This window comes from Pristis pectinata, chromosome 32, assembly GCF_009764475.1.
Source record: "Pristis pectinata isolate sPriPec2 chromosome 32, sPriPec2.1.pri, whole genome shotgun sequence".
In the NCBI taxonomy this organism is placed as follows: Eukaryota; Metazoa; Chordata; class Chondrichthyes; order Rhinopristiformes; family Pristidae; genus Pristis; species Pristis pectinata.
In genome coordinates this window covers 4,318,399-4,335,714 of record NC_067436.1, presented here as the reverse complement: position 1 = coordinate 4,335,714, position 17,316 = coordinate 4,318,399, and the positions used below count along the sequence as shown (strand labels likewise).

The 17,316-nt window shown below is 41.1% G+C and overlaps 1 protein-coding gene across 1 annotated transcript; it reads right to left on the bottom strand.

Moving 5' to 3' along the window:
* Nucleotides 1-753: 753 nt before the first annotated feature.
* On the bottom strand, nucleotides 754-16,063 carry dnaja (DnaJ heat shock protein family (Hsp40) member A). The gene is made up of 7 exons (XM_052042347.1): nucleotides 15,698-16,063; nucleotides 8,670-8,850; nucleotides 5,252-5,356; nucleotides 2,954-3,181; nucleotides 2,635-2,865; nucleotides 1,353-1,453; nucleotides 754-1,274 (listed from the first exon to the last, which is right to left on the bottom strand). The coding sequence occupies exons 1-7, from the start codon at nucleotides 15,827-15,829 to the stop codon at nucleotides 1,062-1,064; spliced, it is 1,191 nt and encodes a 396-aa protein (XP_051898307.1). The 5' UTR covers nucleotides 15,830-16,063; the 3' UTR covers nucleotides 754-1,061.
* Nucleotides 16,064-17,316: the final 1,253 nt, after the last annotated feature.

Here is a 17,316-nt window from a genome sequence, read left to right as displayed (position 1 = left end):
AATCCACAATGGACTACCTCAAGAGGCACAAGCTGAAGGTTTTGCCATGGCCCTCACAGTCCCCTGACCTAAACATCATCGAAAATCAGCAGATAGACCTCAAAAGAGCAGTGCATGCAAGACAACCCAAGAATCTCACAGAACTAGAGGAAAGAATAGGTGAAAATCCCTCAAAGAATTAGCTGGCTACAGAAAGCGTTTACAAGCTGTGATACTTGCCAAAGGGGGTGTTACTAAGTACTGACCATGCAGGGTGCCCAAACTTTTGCTTCGGGTCCTTTTTTGTTATGAAACTGTAAAAGAAATAAAGTAATCTTGCTTAAAATATTAAAGATGATATTTCTTTATGCCTTTTGGAAATCAGGTTATCTATTACTTGCTTAGCTACTCACAATAACAGAAATTTTGACTGGGGTGCCCAAACTTTTGCATGCCCCAACTAAATCACATGTTTGTATCTGGTTTCTTCTATTTCTCTATTTAAGCAGTGCAAGGCTCTGAAGGCCCTATCTTTTTATACTGGAAGCCCACAATTCACTATTGTGTCCACCTGGATATATCTCATAGCAAGTTTAGGATGCTCAAATTATAGGCTCAAGGGGTGTTTTTGTTTTAGTAGCACGTCAGTACATTTAAAAGTTTTTCCTGTTATCATAGCTCATGTTAATAGTGGAAGTCAAGGGAAAAACATTATTTGATAATCTTATGAGTAATACCAGATATGATCATGAGGAAAACACTTAGAACAAATCATTTTAGGTCCATATTTAGATATTCATGTTTTAGCATGGACAGATTAAACACCAGATAGACTATGACAAAGTACACAGTGCTTCAATACATAGAAATACAGAATCAAACCTTGTAACATAAAAAAAGATTCTTTTCCACCACAATAAAACAGAAAACAAACTACCACCTTGTTGTTCAAGTATATGTTGCATGAAATAAACAGTCTTGTTTTTTTCCTGGATAACCAAAGCAATGCTTTTTAGAATATTAAAATAGTTTTGATGCATTGCAAAGTCTATTTTTCTTCCCAAACATTTGCTCTTCATTGATTATGATGTTTGACACTGAACACCACCTCTAGGTTTTTGATCTTCTTCATATGCTTCCCCACTGTAACTTCGGCGTTGCTCTTCTGGGATAAATTCTGTTAACTCCACATGCTCCATATCATCAGTGATCATTAGCTCTTGACGTGGTGGAAGCAGATGTTCCAATTCAGTCAAATTTTGTGGTGAAATCCATCCATATGGTGGAAACTTTACCTGATGAGGCAAAAAAAATCTTAAATATACAGTCATATGGTGATTTAAGTAGCCATAAAATTCTGTGGTGTAACTTACTGAGAATTGTATGATCAGTTGTCCTTTTTCAAATGGATCTCTATAAATAGGCATTCCTTCATTATGAACACATTTAAGGCTGCCCTCTTTCACAACTTCACCTGGAAAAAAAATGTTAGTTTAAACACAAGATTAATAAATGGTTTAATAATACTAAAGGGCACTGGATTTTATTTTATTCCCAGATTGGAAAAAAAAATGAGCATCTGATAAATCTGATATCAAGCTTAGAGGCAAAGGGCATAATAAGAAATATTAAAGGCTAAATTTTTTTGAGGGTGATGGTCAAATTAAAAAAAACTCAATACACTGATTAAACAAAATACAAATGATTAAAAGCTAAAAGGCAAAGAAACAATTTTATGTAGATATTCAGCAATAATGATCAAAAATGTGGGAGGAAAATCCTGCAGAAATAATCAAGCATTTTCCTAGTTTTGACAAAAGCCAATGATTATTGAATCAACAGATGGGCCAAAAAAAAATACAAGTTCTTGATGGTTTTTTTTTTAAAAACCAGAGTCAGGAGTAGGCCATTCCATCTTTCACTCCTGGTTTGCCATTCAGTTAGATTGTGGTTGATGTACAAATTAACCTTCAATAACCTTGCCTAATACAAGTTCAAATTCTTTGCCTTCATTCCAGAGACTGTCCAAATAAACAAAATTAGAAAGTTATGAAGGTGTGCCAGAAGGTAGTTACTGTTATAATAACTTTACCACTGGAATAAAGCAGAACATTGCAAACTTTAGTTCAATTGTTGGTTAGCCACAAGCTTTAGGAGGTCAAGAGTGTTGTTCTATATTGGTTGTTTTGATGAAAACATTGCAGAAACAATATGAACAGTTGTAAGAGTTAAAGATTGGGAGGTGTTACAGAAATTGTATATCTGGAACCATTTATAAATGGGATAAAGATACATATTGTAATGACAGTCAGCACAAATAAGCACAACCTGCATTTAGTTTTCCTTTAAAGATAAAGTTACTTATAGTGACAGAAGTAAATAAAGTTGTGAAAGAAAACACAAGTAACTTTGTAAAAAGGCTTTCAAAACATATGAAGTAGGATATGCAAGGAAAAACACAAGTTCCAAATGGTCTATTAGACAGTATCAAGTGGAAATCACAAGTTAACAGAAGATCCATTACCATGTTCTAAAAAAATACATTTTAATATAACCTAATAGAAAATAATCTAGTTATACCAAATGACTTCTCAAAATTATTGGAACTTTCAGTGTTATAAATACACAAATGCTAAAATAAAAAAAAATGTTAACCTGGTTTTGAACTAATCAGAAGCATCCTTTTGTCAAGTGTTTCTATTGGTTTTTTGAAACCACACAAAGCTTCCACTAGCAATATTTCCATCTTTATGATCAAGTCATTTCCATGTCTTCGGAACACTTCATGGTCTTTTTGATCAAGCACAATGATGACATCACCAGGTTCCAATCCAGGCTCCTGATCTCCCTCTCCACGGAAGGTTATCTTCTGCCCATCTTGCATACCTTAAAATAATTTTAGAGAAATTAATTTTTGATTAAAAGCAAAACACAATAGTCATAGGATCCAAACATCATTCTCAGCTTCATTTACCTTTGTCCACATGAACTTCTAATATTTTTCTCTCTTTCACAATTTTGCGTCCATTACAATTTTTGCATCGGTCTTTTGGATTAATCTGTTCACCTTGTCCATGGCATTCTGAGCACATTGTCTGAATCTGCTGCACCATACCCGGTCCAATTTGTTGGACGTGGATTTCAATCCCTCTGCCTTTGCAATTTGGACATTTTTCCACGGCTCCCTTCTTGCCTCCTAAGCCTGTTTATTTTTAAAATAAAAGACAGCAAAAAGCATTGTTGTTTTCTTCACCATACAGAACATTGAACAAGATCTACTTTTCACTCATGGCTATAAATAATTATGCCCATTATTGTTTAATAGCTATCCTCATTTACTGAAGATTTATTGGTGGCTCTCATCTTTTTTTCATTAATATCTTCTCAAAACTACTTTGCTTCCAAAGCACATAATAACCAAAAAATAAAATACTACAGCCTCTAATCATTTTGCACATGCTCACTGCCAGCATTTCCCATGACGATGTTCATATCTGCCCCATTCCACCCCCCCCCCCCCCCACCAAAAGTCCAATTTCTGGGTCTTTCACTTTACAAAAAAAGATCAGTTCCCCACCCAGAATATGCTGTTGCTGATAGACTATTGATCAGGTAAGAAGAATGGGGAGAGATGAAATAGGAAATAGAACCACAAAGTTGAACAATACCAGCCTTGTGTTGATGGGGCGGAGGGAAAAAGCATGAGGTTGAATTTATGAAGAATAACCAGGAAAAGATTACCTGCAAGCAGGAAAGACAGATAACATCTTTCCACATTCAATTGAGAAGCAGCCTCTTTGAATTAGGGCTAATTAATTTAAGCGCATGACCTAAACATCTTCCAGAACAAAAATTCTAACCTCTCCACATCCAAATAATCTTTCAATGTTATGCTTTCAGATTAAAAACACCCATCAAAAGGCCTTTTACTTGATTTTACAGCAATTAAATTGCATCAATATTTTGCAAGTCTTGTCAGTATAAAGGTTAACTTCACAGCTGGATTATTACTAATACTCTATCACAGAATACCTCTTAAAAATGTCAAATGCCATAATTTCTTTCCAAATATTTGGCTGCCAATGCAACACACTCAATATGGAAATAAATTATTTGCTTCTATGAAACAATCCAATGGAACCCTATCTGAAACCTGGTGTACTGATGGTGGCCTAAATTGTGTTCCTACCTTCTCCCACCACCCTCCCACCTTGTTACCTCCAAAATTCTAAGACAGTATTTTACATCCCAATTTAAATTTCCATCAAGTCTACAATTAGTCTCTCTTGGCCTTAACTAATACTTTATACACTGACATAAAGAGTGCAATCCAGCCTTCCAGTACTTTTCTTCTGTTTTTTTTGGTGTTCTTTCCTTCACTGGAGAACATAGAACAGTACAGCACAGGAACAACCCCTTCGGCCCACAATGTTGTGCCAAACTAATTAAATTAATGATACCTAATCCCTTCTGTCAGCACATGGCCTATATCCCTCCATTCTGCATATTCATGTGCCCATTTAAGCACCTCATATCTGCCTGCACCATCACCCGACAGCACAGCACATTCCAGGCACCCATCACACTGTAAAACAAAACCCACTCTCTAGTATTAGACATTTGACTTGGGGGGGTGGGGGGAGGTGGAAATACCAGCTGTCTACCCTATCAATGCCTCTCATTACTTTTATCAGGTCTCTCCTCACCTTCCAAGAGAAAACAACCCCAGTTTGTCCAAACTCTCCTTACAGCACACACCCTCAAATCCACGCAGCATCCTGGTAAATCTCTTATGCATCCTCTTCATAGCCTCCACATCCTTCTTATAATGGGGAGACCAGACTGGAATGCAATACTCCAGATGCAGCCTAACCCGAGTTTTGTAAAGCTGCAACACAAACATAAAAAGTGTACTAACATTTCACTGCTTTTTTTCCTAAATGTTTTTAGCCTCCACACCAATTCCTCATTGAATAACTCCTAAGTTTACTATTAAATTGCTCTTCTTGTTTCAATCTGTTCCACAAGTGCTACCAAACTCTCCATAAGGACTTCAGTCATTTTTTTTGGTTAAATGAAGTCCATCCATTCTTACAGCTTATGCTGCGGAGGCAAACCCCTCTATGCCAGATGCAGTCAATTGTGAATTGACAATTCCGATGGGATTGTGTCAGTTATGAAACTAATGCCCAGTTTATCTTTCCTACTTTCAAATGCATTAGTGTTATAGCTTCACGATTGCAACTATTTTGAGTGAAATTTGTATACCCACCATCACATTTATCACAAATTACATTTTTCTTCAATGCCAACTTCCTTGTGGCTCCATTATAAAGATCTTCAAGTGAAACAGCTAACTGGTGCACAACGTCCTTGCCTAGGCACAAATAAGTAATGCAGTCAAAATGTGCAGAAAACACTTACCCATTGCCAGTTTTAGCATTTATATACAACATTAAAGATGTTTAAGCATCAATTTTTACTTCACTTCAACATTGAGAAAGACGAGAGTTTAATTACTTAGACATAACTCCAAGAATGACAGGATGACTGTTTAAATAAGCTCATCAAGCAATTTTTTTTGGGGGGGGGGGGGGGGGGGGTCGTCATGCATGGTGTGAGTGTTGCCACTCCCACAATGCAATAGTAAAGAATAAGAGAGAACATTAACAGATAGCATGTCATTGCATATTTACTCTCTCCACCATCCACCCAAAAAGATATACTTTTGTTTCCACATTTCAGGTTTATCCTTCAGATGAACCGTAAAATTGCCACAACTCAAATAATTTTTACAAAAATAATTGTATAATTAGCCATTAAAACTGAAAGAAAAAAACACTTCAACTTGGGCTTTAATAGTTATGAATTTTAGTTCATAGAAAACAATTTGCAACCACAATTTATACAATGGTTTCTTTCCTTCATTAGTCAGTTATGTAGCACAGAAACAAGCCCTTTGGCCCACTGTGCTCATGCTGATCTTTTTGCCCATTTACACTAATCCCAACTGCCTGCGTTAGGACCATATCCTTCTATCCCTTGCCTATTCAAATGCCTCTGAAATATACTGATTGTATCCAATTCCACCACCTCCCCTGGTAACATATTCCAAATATCAACCATTCTCCATGCAAAGAAAAACTTTCCCCTTAGACCCCCCTTTAAAATACCTTCCCCTCACCTTAAACCTATGCTCCCTCATTTTTGATACCCTTACCATGGGAAAAAGATTCTTACATTTACCCTGTCTACAGCTCCATCACGTCACCCCTCACTCCAGGAAAATCAAGCATAGCTTATCCAATCACTCCCCATAACTAAAGTCCTCCAACCCGGGCCAGATTCTGGCGAATCTCCTCTGCACTGCAACCACATCCTTCCTATAGTGTGACAACCAGAACCATACACAATACTTCAAGTGCAGTTTACCAGCATTTTGTGAAGTTACAATATAGCATCCCAACTATTTTATTCTACGGTCTGACCTATGAAGGCAAGCATGCCATGTGCCTTCAGCTACCTTCAGGGAACTATGGACTTCAATCCTAAGGTCTCTCTGTTCCTTAACATTCCCTAGAGCCCTACCATTTGCTATACATGTCCTACCCCTATTTGACCTCCCATAGTGCATCACTTAGCACCTTTCAGGGTTAAATTCCATTTGACAATGCTCTACCCAACATTCTGATCTATATCCTGCTGTAGCCTTAAGACAACCATCCTTGCACCAATTGGTGCAATCAGCAAGTTTACGAATAACACAACTTCTACGTTCACATTCAAGTCAGTAACGTACATCAGAAACAGCAAAGATCCCAGCACCAATCTCTGTGGCACACCACTGGTCATAGACTTTCAATCAGAAGAGCATCTCTTCATCACTATCCTGTGCCTCCTATCACCAAGCCAATTTTGAATCCAATTAGTCAGCTCGCTTTGTATCCGATATGTTTCAACCTTCTGGACCATGTGGGACTTTGTCAAATGCCTTATAATGTTTACTGCCCTTCCTTCAATCTTCTGTTACCTTCTCAAAAAAAAATCAAAATTAGTGAGACAGCATTTCCCCTGTGCAGAGCCATGCTGACTATCCCTGATCAGCCCCTACATTTCCAGATGTACATAAATCCTATCGCTTAGAATTTTCCTCACGACTTCTCCATCATTGACTAAGATCATCAGCCTATAGTTTCCTGGCTTATCCCTGCTGCCTTTCTTAAGTAAAGGAACATTAGCCATCCTCCAGTCTTTTGGCACTTTATCTGTGACTAATGAAGATGCAACAAAAAAAACCTGTCAGGGCCCTAGTAATCACCTCCCTTGCTGCTTATAGTATCCTGAGATAGAGCTCATCCAGCCTTGGGGCTTTATCCACCCTATGCATTCCAAGACATCTAACACCTCCATTTTCTTAATAATGACAAGGTCCAGACCATCAACATACTCCTTGAACCCACCACCTTCCAGGTCCCATTCCTTGAGAAATCCACATAAGAAATATTTAGTACCTAGTCCACAACCCCTGGCTCCACACAAATTATCCCTTTAGTCCCTAGCTACTCTCATGCTTCTAATATAGTTCTGTGTCTTAGGATTCTCCATAATCTTGCCTGCCAAGGATATTCCATGGCTCCTTTCTGCACTCCTAATTTCTTAAGTCCTCTCACACACGCTCTCTATTAAACAGACTCAATTGCAATTGCCTACACCTATTCACATGCTTCCTTTTTTTCCTGGATCAATTCTTCAACAACCTTTCCAAGGTTCCTAACCTTGCCATTTTTGCCTTTCACCCTTACCAGAACATGCTGTCTCTGAACTCTTACTCTCTTAACGGATTCCCACTCGTCAGATGTTGTTTTACCCGCAAGCATCTGCTCCCAGTCGAGTTTCACCAAGTCCTCTCTTACACTATGGAAATCAGCTTTCCCCTGATTTGGAACCTTAATTTGAGGACCAACCTTAAGTACCTTGAAACTTATAGAATTATGGTCACTTGTCCCTAAGTGTTCCCCATCAACACTTCTACTACCTGCCGGTTTCACTTATCTTGAAGGTTAAGTACAAACTCATCACCTATAGAAAATATCCAAAGTGAAAAACTGGATCCAACAGGTGATAAGAAGGTACTTACCTTCCAAAGTTAGCTTCCTCAGTTCTCAATATATGCTCGACAAGTTTCAATTTGAAATGGTAGTTAATTCTGAGCCAGCCTCATTACAATTAATGTTTGATCTACCTCCTGCTTCTACTGGCTTCTCACCCATATTAATACTGAACAAAGTATTAGGGTCTGGTTTCAGATTTAACATCAAGGGTTGTCGACCTGAAAAGTTGACCATTTCTCTCTCCAGAGATGTTTGACTTGATTGTCTTAAGCATTGTGTTTTTATTTCAGGATTTCCAACACCTGCAGTTTGATTTTCAATTCTTGCATTCATGTGACAGAACTACTAGGTTTACTTTTCTCTTTCTTTCACTAACATTGTACTCTTCCTTTTAACGTAGAATCTGCAGGCACAACTAGCACCTTACCACCATCTAAAATGTAAGCTCATTAGTGAAGTATCACAAAATTTACCAACTATTTATCTTTCTATTTGAATAATGTTGCTTTTTCTTCTACATTTGTGAATTTGTTTTCCTACCCACCAAACCTCCACTGAGATAGGGAAGTGACAATGTACCTCTTTTCTCCCTTTGCATTCTGCCACCACCACCAAAGAACATGTCGAAGATGTCCATGGGCGAGGAGAAGCCACCACCCCCTACTCCTCCTTCTTTAATGGCTTGCTCACCACCTTGGTCATAGATGTCTCGCTTCTTAGGATCTGATAAAACCTCATAGGCTTGTGATATAAGTTTGAACTATTAAAGAGAAGCAAAAGAAAATAAAAAAATTAAATTATCTATCATATTGAAGAATTCCTAATGTCACTAATCAATAGAAGTCTTAGAGAAAATCAAGTTCTGCAGAGAAACCTTCTTTGATCTATCATTTGAAAAAATTCTTTGGAAGGCTACTTATTTACCCAAGTAAATTATAGAAAAAAAATAAAATTACTCAAGATAAAAACGGCAATTAATTTAAAATACATAAAAATAAACACCAGTAACCAAAACAAATCTAGAATCAAATAAACTAGCAGAATTACCCTTGGAATGCTTCCTTCAAAAATGACCAATCAGGGAGGAAAAAATGCAGACCACTTTCCAAAACATTATTTAATCAAGTTATTAGACAACTGCTAAAATTCAGTCATCCTTAGCTACTTAACTAGAATATTAAGACTCTAAACAGAATGAAGTGCTGTTCCAGATAAACATTATGTAGAGAAGATACAGATGTAAAAGCACAAGGATATTTATAAACAGCATGTACATCATGAACAGGAGAACTGCAAATCACAACAATTCACATTTATAGTATTTGACATTCCAGGTTAACTGCTGATACCATCCAGTCTTAAAAACATTTTGCGTCAAGATTAGGCAAAAAAAAAAGGAAAATGTGATCATCATTTCAGCTCATAGCACTGCACAAGCTGAAGTAGGTAATTAAACTGTTGTGGCCATGAGAAGATGCAGTTAACCCATGGCAATTTATCATGAACATATTGTACAGAATAAAGTGGGAATTACAAGAAGAACTGTACCTATAGTTAAATTATTATTGAGACACCAGCAATTTGGAATTGCCAAACACCAAAATGGCTTTCTGGTTCTGGATTGATAGTGCTGGTAATTTAAGTTCCTCGTAATATTCTCTTAAAAGGAAGATTTGAATGAAGACATTAATGGTAATTTACCATTAATGTGGTCCTACTAAAATGGTAAATTGCTGTATATAATTAAGAACATGGACACCTAAAAGAACACTATCTTTGGAGGCACCTAGAATACCAATCATCCAAAATAATGTTGCTGAATGGCCAGAAGGCACCTGGAGCCAGAAAGCATGCTCTTTTATTTAATGTTCTCATAAGAAATTTAAATAATTTACACACTAATAATACTTTGCTTAAAGGCAAAGGTACATTTAACTTTAAAATACCAGACTATTTTTGCACACTGCACCATTTTCCCTTGAAAATGATTTCTGTAGTTAATCTCTAGCAAAAATTTAACACTGCCAATATATGACTAAACACAACCATGCATATTCAGTGATCAAGACCATCATTCAACATGTGGCACAACATATCAAGCAGATAGTCAATTCATTATTCAGAAAGTTGGAAATGGACAAGACGACAAAATTGGTGCAATGTCCATTCATTTTGTTTTACTGCCCTCAAGAAACTTACACTACTACTACAGCAACACTACTAACAAGGTGTACTTACACAGTCAGCAACTTTACATTATAATGGAAATATTTTATGATAGTGGAGATTGATTTTTTTTTAAAGAAACACAAGACAAAATCTACTTTAAAATGGGCACTATATACACACTAGTTCAAATATTTTTTGACCTTCAGATCAAAGCCAAAACAAATCTTAATTTAGTAATTGTTCTCTCACAATTAAAAGCAAAATAACTTAAACATTGAAAACAAAGCTCACGTGGATTAAAGTGGATAACAATCAGGGGTTTCCCTAAAAGTTTCTCATCTTCAAAAAAAAATGTCACCTAGAAGGCATGATCAGCATTTTGGTTTTAGTATATATATTTATAGAGACAGCAGAAAGATAAGAGGGAATGAGACCTAGAGGATCAGTATGGGGCCTGGACACACAAGGCAGGACCATAATCGGTGGGACAAATGGGATAGACATATCCTCCCCAGATTACGAATGCCCGATTTCTGGACAGTCCACGCATACGAACAAGTGCTCGAGAGTCTGGCAGGATGGATGAGTATGGATTTTCTGGTTGCTGCAGACATTTTCTGGCAGGTGGGACCAATATCAGTGAGGCCAGTTGGAGCTACTCCTCCCACGCCTGCTCACTCTCGTGTCACAGCTGTTTTCTGTGATTCTCTCCCAGACTTTTTTAAACTTTCATTTCCGATTTGCAAATAGTTCAAGTTAAGTATAGTTCTCAGTAATGGAACCCTGTTGTAACCTGGGGACTGCCTATAATACACAAGAGCGCAAGGGCAAAAAAGTTGAATTGTGAGACTCTGGAAAAGTGGATGGATATGGTTTTTTTCAGTGGAACAGTAGCTGACACAAAGGCAAACAGCCCACAATGAAGGTGGAAGCTGGTCACTTTTGATATGTAGATATGAGGGTCTGAGATTTCCTGGAGAAATAGGAGATTAGGAAAACTAACAGCCTGAGAAAGTGACCAATCTGGGTGGCAGGGCTGTGCCCAAAGGTGACAAGCTACATTTCAAAGTTTATAAAGAAACAGTAGGCAAAGCTTAGCAGCTGTTCCAATTTTTGAAGAATAGGCACTGAGTGCAGATTCACTGGTTTGGTTTTTCCAGTATAAGTCCCAGAAATGTAAACAATGCTTAATGCTGGGCAACTCTGCCATACTAACATGATACATCACTTTATTGATGAACGCAATTATCAAGGAAAAGGCCAATTATGAATGCCACAACTGCTTTCAATATGCCAACTAGCCTTTAGCTGATCAAGGAAAATCAATTTGAAGATCATGACCTCATATATGCCACAAAACAGTTAGCGGTAATCCCTCCCCTCCTAAAGCGTGAGACCTCTACTACCTGCACATCCCAGAACACTGGGAAAAATACCATCAACACCATCTCCACAAAATTCTGCAAATTCACTGGAAAGACGAACAAACCAATACCAGTAACCCCTTCCAAGTCAACAACCCCAATATTAAGGCCCTCGATACTCAGTCAATTGGGTAGGCCATGTCATTCACATGCCTGACACTAGATTCTCTAAACAGTCTCTATATTCTGTAATAGGAGGATAATACGTGGTGAACAGAGAAAGAGATTCAAGGATGTCCTCAAGGCCTTCTTGAAGAAGTGCAACATCCTACCGATTCCTGGGAAACTCTAGCCTTTCACAATGGAAAAAGAGCATTTGCAACAGCACTGAGAACCTCAAGGCCATGCACAAGTGGCAGGAATGTGCCACCTCACCACCCGCCTACCCTATCAGCTGCCACCTGCCCCATTGATAGAAGACAGCTATTCCCATAATAGCCTCAAATCACCTCAGAGACCCAAAGGCTTGAAATTAGACAGGAAATCTCTCCAACAAAGCCATGCGGATTTTCATTAATCCCTGTCCTTCCACATCTGATTACACTCACCCATTCCATCCCTATTGTCCTATTTGAAGAAAAGGTACCATATTCCCTGTCCTCCAGTTATCTGGCATCTCAGCGGTAGTCTGTGAGGATTCAAAGATCTGTCAGGATGCCAGCAATCTCCTCTCTTGCTTCCCATAGCAGCCTCCACCTTCAAGACATTCAAAACCTATTTTTTTTAAGGATAACATGATCTTAAATTTCTCTATCCCCTTCCTGAATCCTTCAATTAAATAAAGCCTCACCTACATCCTCTGGCCCCACACAAAGATTCCCGCTTTGGTTTCTATTTGTTTGTTACTTACTTTCTTTCCTTCATTGTACTTATTAAAATGTTTTGGGATTTTCTTTACTTTAGTCTGCTAGCAATACTTCATACCTCCTCTTTGGTCTCCTAATCCCCCCCAACACTTTCGATACTTCTGAATGGTCTGATTCACTGGAAAAATGTATTATATTGCAGTGCAACACCTAAGAGAAAAAAGAATTAAAAGTCTTTTGGGGTTTTAGCAGGAATTACATCTAATGAGCCATAAAATCCCAACTGTCAAACATAGACTTATTCACCTGCAAGCAGCTACCCCCAGTCCACTTTTTCCATGCTCTGTTTTACAGTATTGAAATTAGCCTTTCCCCTAATTCAGGACTTAAATTCCAGACCATACATTTCCCATGATTACCTTGACGTATAGTCACCATCTCCAAAATGTTCTCCCACTGACACTTCAATCACTTGCCTGGCTACATTCCCCAAGTTCAATACTATCCTTAGTTTGACTACCTACATACTGGCTCAAAACACTCCCCAGAGCACATTTTAGAAACATTGCCTCCATGCCTTTCACACTAAGGCAATCCCACATAATACTGGGGAAGCTGAAATCCCCTACCACTATAAAACTCTATTACTCTTGCACCTGACTTGTCTACATTTCTGCTCCTCTATTTCATGCCTACCATTAGAAGGCTTGACATTAACCACCAGCAAAGTGATCAGCCTCTTTTAATTTCCAAGCTCCACCCATATGCTCTCATTTGAAGAGCCTACTGGGATGCCCTCCCTTATCACTACCATGTCTTTATTAACCCATTTTTTAAAAAAAATAGCTTAATAATAACCAATGAAATAAAATGGCACATTTCTAAACTGTAATATCGTGTGGTCTAAACTTAGTTATTACAATGTTTTTTTAAAAAAATCAAGCCATTTTGTACTTAATGGGTTAAAGGCCAGTGAGACAATAAAATGTCATGCTTATGAAATTGTAATACCCAGTGTAGTCCAAGCCCAGTTACTGCGCTACTAAAAATGCCTTAATAAATGATGAACGAAATAAAGTGGCACACTTATAAACTGTAGTACCCATTGTAGTCCAAGCCTAATTATTACAACTAGATTTTTTTAAAAGTCATTTTTGAGAATCAGATTTATTATTACTGATATGATGTAAAATTTGTTGTTTTGTGGCAGCAGTACAATGCAAGGACATAAAAATCTATAAATTACAAAAATAAATAGTACAAAAAAAACGTAATAATGAGGTAATGTTCATGGATCATTCAGAAGTCTGATGGCAGAGGGGAAGAAGCTATTTCTGAACCGCTGAGTTTGGGTCTTCAGGCTACCATCCAGGACATGCCCTCTTCTCGTTACTACCATCGTTACTCTGATGGTAGTAACGAGAAGATGGCGTGTCCCAGATGGTAAGGGTCCTTAATGGTGGATGCCACCTTCTTGAGGCACCGCCTCTTGGAAATGTCCTCAATTGTGGGGAGAGTTGTGCCCATGATGGTCTATAACCCTCTGCAGCCTCTTGCAATCCTGTGCATTGGAGGCCCCAGACTGTGATGCAACCTGTCAAAAATGCTTTCTTTCAAAATTTGTAAGAGTCTTTGGTGACATACCAAATCTCCTAAAACTCCCAAAAAGTAGAACCACTGGCGTGCCTTTTTCGTGATTGCATCAATGTGTTGGGCCCAGGATTGATCCTCTGAGATGTTGACACCCAGGAACTTTAAGCTGCTCACCCTTTTCACTGCTGACCCCTCAATAAAGACTGGTGTGTGTTCTCCCGATTTCGGCTTCCTGAAGTCCACAATCAATTCCTTGGTTCTACTGACGTTGAATGCGGGGTTGTTGTTGCAACACCATTCAACAAGCCAATCTCACTCCTGTACACCTCCTCATTGCCATCTGACATTCTACCAACAACAGTGGTGTCATCGGCAAATTTATAGGTAAGAACTGTGATTAGACACACAGTCATGAGTGTAGAGAGAGTAGAGCAGTGAGCGAAACATGCATCCTTGAGGTGCACCTATCTTGATCATCAGCAAGGAGATGCTATTGCCAATCGGCACTGATTGTGGACTCCCGATACGGAGGTCGAGGATGCAGTTGCCGGGTGGGGGAAAATGTGGGACACAGAAGCCCAGGTTTTGAAGCTTGGTTATTTATACTGAGGGGTTGATAGTGTTGAACACTGAGCTGTAATCGATAAACAGTAGCCTGACACATGTCTTGCGGTTGTCTAGGCATACTTAGTAGGTTAAAGATAAAATGCCACACTTATGAAATTACAATACCCAGTGTGGTCCAAGCATTGTTATCATACTGAGAAATAAAAAGGACTGCTTGTGCACACTTGTAGCGCTGTTACATGTACCCCTGGTTACCAGTGTTAGTGCGGTTCACACTCACCCCCTGGGTATAGGTGAGTGCAGTTCACACTCACTCCCTCCAATCCACACCCCCCCCCCCCATCAGTGAGCGCGGTTCACACTCACCCCCCCCCCCGGGTATCGATGAGTGCGGTTCACACTCACTCACACCCCCCCGGGTATCGATGAGTGCGGTTCACACTCACTCACACCCCCCCCCCGGGTATCGATGAGTGCGGTTCACACTCACTCACACCCCCCCCCCCGGTATCGATGAGTGCGGTTCACACTCACTCACACCCCCCCGGGTATCGATGAGTGCGGTTCACACTCACTCACACCCCCCCGGGTATCGATGAGTGCGGTTCACACTCACTCACACCCCCCCGGGTATCGATGAGTGCGGTTCACACTCACTCACACCCCCCCGGGTATCGATGAGTGCGGTTCACACTCACTCACACCCCCCCGGGTATCGATGAGTGCGGTTCACACTCACTCACACCCCCCCCCCGGGTATCGGTGAGTGCGGTTCACACTCACTCACACCCCCCCGGGTATCGATGAGTGCGGTTCACACTCACCTCCCTCCCCCCCCGGGTATCGGTGAGTGGAGTGCGGTTCACACTCACTCACAACCCCCCCCCCCCGGGGCCGGTGTGTTACCCGCCGAGCTGGGGCGAAGCCCGGTCCCCGCTTTAACATCCACTGGCAGACAGAGTGCAGCCACCATGCGTCGCTCCCTCCCTCCGCCTAGGAAGAGCCCAGAACGTTCTGGAAAGTTCCGCGCGGCCGGCCGGCTTCTTACCCTTTCGCCCTCGCCCGGGTTCTTGTCGGGGTGATACTTCAGCGCCAGCTTCCGATACGCCTTCTTGATCTCGTCCGACGAGGCGTTGGGTTTGACACCCAGGGTGTCGTAGTAGCCGGTCTCCCTCACCATCGCTGCTCTGCCGGGGCCGATCGCCAGAGGGGAGTGCGGGATTACCCCGGACCTGGGCCGGCGGAGGGGGTCACCGAGCGAAGGCTAACAGCGCTCACACTGCCCCGGTGAGTGGGCGGGCGGGCGGACACTCCCTCACCGGTCTCTCCGCTCCCGTGAATGATTTGAAGGTCGCCTCACGCCTCACACCGCAGCCGCCCAGCCTTTATTCGCCGGCTGCTGGAAGGTTCTGGATCCGCGCTGTCGCCCCGCCCCCTGCGTCCCGGCCCCGCCCCCTTGCGTGCGCGCGGTCTTCATTCACCCTCTGCCGGGAGCTTCTGGATTCGCCCCGCCCCGCCCCCTACGTCGCTCCGCCCCGCCCCGCCCCGCCCCGCGTGCGCGCGCGCGGCCCGTTCACCAGCTGCCAGAAGGTTCTGGGTCCGCCCCGCCCCGCCCCGCGTTGCCGTGGGGACGCGACGGTCGCCGCGGGGAAACTTCTAGAACGTTCGCGCGGGTGCCGCGGTCGCCGCGCTTCGGCCGGTCGGTCAGCGAGCTTGGAGGCTGAACCGTCGCCCGCGGCCCCCCGCACTCAGGGCCCGCGGCCCCCCGCACTCACGGCCCGCGGCGGCGCGGAAAGTGAGTCAAAGGGGGAACGTTTAGATAAAATAGGAACTAGAGCCGCCCATTTTATTTGAATAAGAAGATAAGTTAACTTTATTGCCATCATTTGTGCCTTGCACATAAGTTATGATATATTTTTTAAACTAACTGAATAGCATTGGCCCTGTTTCGGTCTTGTGAACCCAACCCAAAGTAATTTTAACTCCCACAATATTTCTCCATCCACCTTTGGATGTGATTTACTTGTCTGACAACGGGCATTACTACTTGAAACACGCTCGTTTTGAGCAGATTATTATAGCCAGGCAGGTTAACAGTTGGTAAAGAAAGCTTGTATATAGGGGCAGTGGCTATAACCTTGCAATATTGGGGCAGTGACTCCAAAAGCCCCTGCAAATTCTCAGGCTCAAAAGCCATCTGTAGAACTTGCTGCTCTAGTTAGGAGAAGCCAACTTTATCCAAGACAAACCACAGATTGAACCAGGGACATGGAATCAGAGAGCATGGAAACAGGGCGTTTGGCCCAACTTGCCTATGCTGACCAAAGTCCCATTTGCCCGAGGCCCTCTGTTCCACAACACTCCCCAGGGTGTGAGCATTCACAGTACAAGTCCTACCCTGGATTGATTTCCCAAAATGCCACAAATCCCACTTATCTGAATTGAAAGCCACTTGCCAATCCTCAGCCCACTTGCCTAGTTAATCATGATTCCCCCTGTAATTTTTGATAAACTTCTTCACTGTCTATGAAACCATCTAGTTAGTATCATCTGCAAACTTACTAACCGCGTCTTGTACATTCACATCCAAATTGTTCATATAAATAACGAACAAAATTTCCAGCACCAACCCGTGGCACTCCACTAGACACAAGTCTCTAGTCTGAG

Excerpts from the sequence above, each read along its gene's own strand:
- dnaja (XM_052042347.1), bottom strand. The coding sequence starts at position 15,829 with ATGGTGAGGGAGACCGGCTACTACGACACCCTGGGTGTCAAACCCAAC. Across the intron at positions 5,357-8,669 it reads AATGCAAAGGGAGAAAAGAG|GCAAGGACGTTGTGCACCAG; the intron begins GTACATTGTCAC and ends ATTTGTGCCTAG. Across the intron at positions 3,182-5,251 it reads AATTTGTGATAAATGTGATG|GCTTAGGAGGCAAGAAGGGA; the intron begins GTGGGTATACAA and ends AAAAATAAACAG.